Source organism: Silurus aristotelis, assembly GCF_946808225.1.
Source record: "Silurus aristotelis genome assembly, chromosome: 20".
In the NCBI taxonomy this organism is placed as follows: domain Eukaryota; kingdom Metazoa; phylum Chordata; class Actinopteri; order Siluriformes; family Siluridae; genus Silurus; species Silurus aristotelis.
This window is the reverse complement of record NC_139593.1, coordinates 1,676,890-1,681,889: the sequence shown is the minus strand read 5'-3', so window position 1 is coordinate 1,681,889 and position 5,000 is coordinate 1,676,890. Positions and strand designations below refer to the sequence as shown.

General features: G+C 43.9%; 2 protein-coding genes across 4 annotated transcripts in view; one reads left to right on the top strand and one right to left on the bottom strand.

The window, feature by feature from the left end:
- Window positions 1-5,000, top strand: part of LOC310715392 (uncharacterized protein) — a 147,137-nt gene that overhangs the window by 7,645 nt on the left and 134,492 nt on the right. The window lies entirely within an intron of this gene.
- Window positions 1-5,000, bottom strand: part of LOC310715389 (adhesion G protein-coupled receptor E5-like) — a 16,493-nt gene that overhangs the window by 4,783 nt on the left and 6,710 nt on the right. Inside the window, exons 2-8 of one of the 3 annotated variants that reach the window (XM_083521795.1) lie at window positions 4,851-4,931; window positions 4,609-4,746; window positions 3,217-3,354; window positions 2,243-2,374; window positions 462-593; window positions 292-329; window positions 93-194 (exon numbers count right to left, since the gene is read on the bottom strand). In XM_083521795.1, the coding sequence (XP_083377921.1) occupies window positions 93-194; window positions 292-329; window positions 462-593; window positions 2,243-2,374; window positions 3,217-3,354; window positions 4,609-4,746; window positions 4,851-4,931 (761 nt within the window). The remainder of the gene's footprint in view (window positions 1-92; window positions 195-291; window positions 330-461; window positions 594-2,242; window positions 2,375-3,216; window positions 3,355-4,608; window positions 4,747-4,850; window positions 4,932-5,000) is intronic. The other 2 variants (XM_083521796.1, XM_083521797.1) reach the window with 2 other exon arrangements.

Below are 5,000 nucleotides of genomic sequence, written 5' to 3'. Positions count from 1 at the left end.
GATGGGGTTCCTACTGAAATCCTACACAGGTTGAAATCGTAATGGGATCAAAAGAACATAAACAGTGTTTGTGTGATTGTGTGTGTTCGCACCTGCAGTAATGTTTCTCCAGAGCGTTGTTCCCGCGATGAACCACTTATCAACTCACAACTCGTCGTGAACAGATGCAGCAAATCGCTCATCCCTGTGACCCCCTGCAGTCGGGCGACAGACCACAACTTACAACCCATTCTACAGTTTTACTGTTATTTATATAATGTGTAGTTGGTCCATAGTCAGGTTTATGTTCACCTTTTTAGATGTTCTGTTGAGTTTATTACAGTCCAACTCTACACACACACACACACACACACACACACACACACACACACACACACACACACACACACACACACAGTGTTAGATACATAAGACTGAGCTACAACTTTAAAGCTTTGTTGAAGAGTTACACACTCTCTCACCTGTGCATTTCGTCTGATTGTTTCCATAGTTACTGTAACCATGGTAACACTGGCAGAAGAAACTCCCCTCGCTGTTGGTACACGTGCCAGATTTACCACACACGTGTTCTTCTCCATCGCATTCATCAATGTCTAAGACACAAAGCAGTCTAGGTGAGAACAGGCTGCTGCTTTCTGCACGGTCAATGTGGGTAATGAAAGGAGCCTCAGGTTGGTGTGTGTGTGTGTGTGTGTGTGTGTGTGTGTGTGTGTATATATGTGTGTGTTGTATTTTAATGACAGTAATTTTGCCATCTGGGATGCAGTCTGTTTAGTCTCTGTCTTGTTCTTGGCCATGGATGAGTGGATCGTTGTGACTTCAGGGTCCCAGTGCTAAGAGTGTTGTTCTAGGTAGTTGCTTAGTGGATAAGATGTTCGACTTCTGATCAGAAGGTCATGGATTCAAATCCCACAACCATCAAGCTGCCATAGCTGGGCCCTAAAGTGAGGCCCGTAACTACTTAATTGCTCGGCTGTATGACTGAGATAACTGTAAGTCACTTTGGACATGGACAACTGCCAAATGCTGTAAATGTAACTGTTCTAGAGGTCAATCTCGAGATCTTGGTGCTGATTGATGAGGATTCTGGTGTGTGGTTTCATTGTCATTGTGTAGCTCTGGGTCTGGGCCCATTATTTAGTGTCTTCTTAATGGTTCATGTTTACTTGGGTCTTGGCTGTGAGGCTCCTGGTATCAGTGTGAGTCTTAGTATCTCATAATTATTATCTCAGAAGGTCTCAAACTGGTCTGCAGCAGGTGTCTCAATAGGACTTGTTAGAGACTGGAGCTTGGTCTTTGTTAGCATTTATTAGTTTCAGTGCTAGGGGGTTCACCTTGGTACAGAAAAGTGGTTGCTCGATGGTTAAGGCTCTGGGTCACTCATTGGAAGGTTGAGGGTTCAAGCCCCTAAACTCTCTCTGCTCCAGGGGTGCTGTATCATGGCTGACACTGTGCTCAGACCCTAATTAGCTAGAAGAATTTCACTCTACCATCATGTACATGTGACAAATAAATGCATCTAATGTCTACTTACATCCGGGCCTCAGTCCTCGGTGTGTTCTTTAATAATCAGAGTTAAGAGACTTGTTCTGGATCTCAGCACTACACAAAGCCTTGGTTCAGGACAGGACCTCACTGTTCTTGATTTTCTTCTAAATGCTAAAATGCATGGTCTGGGAAATAATGCTTAGTGTTCTGGTATTAACCAGGTGTCTCATATTCAGGGTTCGGTTTACTCCCTGGTCCAGGTTTTAGGTTTCCATGTTCAGAGTCCATGTTCTTGGTCGGGGTTTTGTAGTTCAGAGTCTTGTCTTATTCACTATTTTAAAAGCCTGGTATGAGTGTGGTCCTGGTGGATCTCAGAGCATAGATCTTGATTATGGTTATTGTCTGGTTATTGTCTTGGTCTGTATTTTGGTGCTCAATGTTATGGTATTGGTCTTAGACTTAAGTATGTCATTCAGATGTATATTTTAAGAGATTGTGTATGGGTGTGGGGCTTGGTGCTTAGAGCTTCGGTCCTCAGTTTTTGTTTTGGGTCGCAGTACTTAAGGTTATTGAATATTAATGCTGAGAGCTTTTGGTTTAGAGTCTGGTGGTTCTGACAGCCTCCAGTGTGTCTAGTTCTGGCCAAAACTTTGATGTGTGTGACGGACGGATGGTTATTGTGAAGTTGTTAGCATGGCTAAGCATGGAAACAAATTCAGCGCTGTGTGACAGTGAGAGATCCTAACGGCCTCACCTTCACAAGGGGTTTGGCTTTTGCCTTCGTTACGGAACCCCGTGGGACACGAGCAGGTAAATGTGCCCAGTGTGTTTCTGCACTCACCATGCGTTCCACACGTGGGGTGCTCTGACATACACTCATCAATGTCTGCAGTGGAGACACACACCCACACACACACACACACACACACAGACAAAAAAGCATAAACACATACACACAATCACACAATGAAACACACACAGACACTCTGCATCAACATACCTTGTGTACTCACACACGTTAACACACACACGTTAACACACACACGCACGCACACACACACACACACACAGCAGGTGTTTATGAGTGGATTATTTGGTTATTAGTTATTAGTATTGGGGTTAGTGTTGGGGGAGCTGGTGTGAGCGTGCGAGTCAGATGTGGTTGGTTAGCTGTCAGTTCTTTAAACTTTAATTAAAGTCATTAATAAATTAATATGTCGTTAATAAATGTTACAAAAAGAATTTACGTACATTTGAGGACAAAATACACAAAATATATTCAAAATATTAATATATTTCTGAAAAAAATTATTCCTTTCAAAAAAACAGAAAAAAAGTTCCACAAAGAAAGGGTTAGGGTTACATGAGAAAGATTTTAAAAAATCATAAAAAAATATTTGGCTTTTGTCATTTGAAAAATTGTAATATACATAAATCCGATTATGACCAGATGAGAAAGTCCTAGAGTTTGGAGTCTATATGTGTTTATTTATTCACAACCACATGAAATATAAATGAGGGTTTTTCTTCTATTATTTACTACATGATTGTGTTTTTTGTGGCCTTTTACAGAGAACAACATGTTCAACTGCTGCCTCACTAACAGGTGCCATGATGGAGATAATAACTGTTTATCATGTTATACCTGATCAGTGCGCGTCTTTATACGTATATAAGTTAACATTTATGTTATTGAAGGTCATCAAGGTTTATAAAGCAGCTTCTCACCTGCACAGGTGTACGTAGATCCTACTTGTTTGTCCTGAAACCCGGGTAAACACACACATCGGTAAGAACCAATTGAGTTTTTACACACTGCATTCTTAGGACATGGTCCTGGACTGCTCAGTATGCACTCGTTTATATCTGAGGGGAAAAAAGGAGGGGTTAGACCACAGTGCAGATGGTGAGGTGGTAAAATGATGAGTGAGGTGGTGAGATTGTGAGACAATGAGGAGGTGAAACTGTGAGATGGTGAGATGTTGAGATTTGAAACACGTGGTGTTAAGACTGTGAGATGTTGAGACAGTGGGATGGTGAGGTGTTAAGACTGTGAGATGGCAAGTTGTTGAGACTGTGAGGTGTTGAGACAGTGAGATAGTGAGGTGTTGAGACTGTGAGGTGTTGAGACAGTGAGATGGTGAGATGTTGAGACTGTGAGATGGTGAGGTGTTGAGGCTGTGAGATGGCGAGGTGTTGAGACTGTGAGATGGTGAGGTGTTGAGACTGTGAGATGGCGAGACTGTGAGATGGTGAGGTGTTGAGACTGTGAGATGGTGTGGTGGTGAGACTGTGAGATGGTGTGGTGGTGAGACAGTGAGATGTTGAGGTGTTGAGACTGTGAGATGGCGAGGTGTTGACACTGTGAGATGGTGAGGTGTTGAGACTGTGAGATGGCGAGACTGTGAGATGGTGAGGTGTTGAGACTGTGAGATGTTGAGACTGTGCAATGGTGAGGTGTTGAGACTGTGAGGTGTTGAGACTGTGAGATGGTGAGGTGTTGAGACTGTGAGATGGTGTGGTGGTAAAACAGTGAGATGGTGAGATGTTGAGACTGTGAGATGGTGAGGTGTTGAGACTGTGAGATGGTGAGGTGTTGAGACTGTGAGATGGTGTGGTGGTGAGACTGTGAGATGGTGTGGTGGTGAAACAGTGAGATGGTGAGATGTTGAGACTGTGAGATATTGGGGTGTTGAGACTGTGAGATGGTGAGGTGTTGAGACTGTGAGGTGTTGAGACTGTGCGATGGTGAGGTGTTGAGACTGTGAGGTGTCGAGACAGTGAGATGGTGAGGTGTTGAGACTGTGAGATGGTGAGGTGTTGAAACTGTGAGATGGTGAGGTGTTGAGACTGTAAGGTGTTGAGACTGTGCGATGGTGAGGTGTTGAGACTGTGAGGTGTTGAGACAGTGGGATGGTGAGGTGTTGAGACTGTGAGATGGTGAGGTGTTGAGACTGTGAGATGGTGAATGTCACATGGTGAAACAGTGAGATGGTGTGGTGGTAAAACAGTGAGATGGTGTGGTGGTGAAACAGTGAGATGGTGTGGTGGTGAGACTGTGAGATGGTGTGGTGGTGAGACTGTGAGATGCTTAGACGCTGAAATGATGAGATGTCTTACCCTGACATTGTCCTGTGGTGGCAGTGAAGTTTACTGTTTGGGATTTGAAGCCTTTCTTACACTGGCAGTAATAACTGCCATTCGTGTTAATGCAGACTGAGTGATTACCACAGGGGCCGTCTTCACACTCGTTCTCATCTGTGAGTGAGAGAAAGAGAAAGAGACATGAAGGTAATACCCAGCAAGAAGAATGAGTCTGTCAGGTGATGGACAGATTGGAGCAGATAAAGAAGCTGTCTTACCTACACACTGTCCATATGACCTCAGAAACCCGTACTCACATGACGGCTCCGCTCCATCAGGCAACACCACCAGCATGAGACCTGAAATCCACAGAACATCATGAGCACACACCGAGAAACTCGCTTATATCATATAGCGTCAGTAGCGGG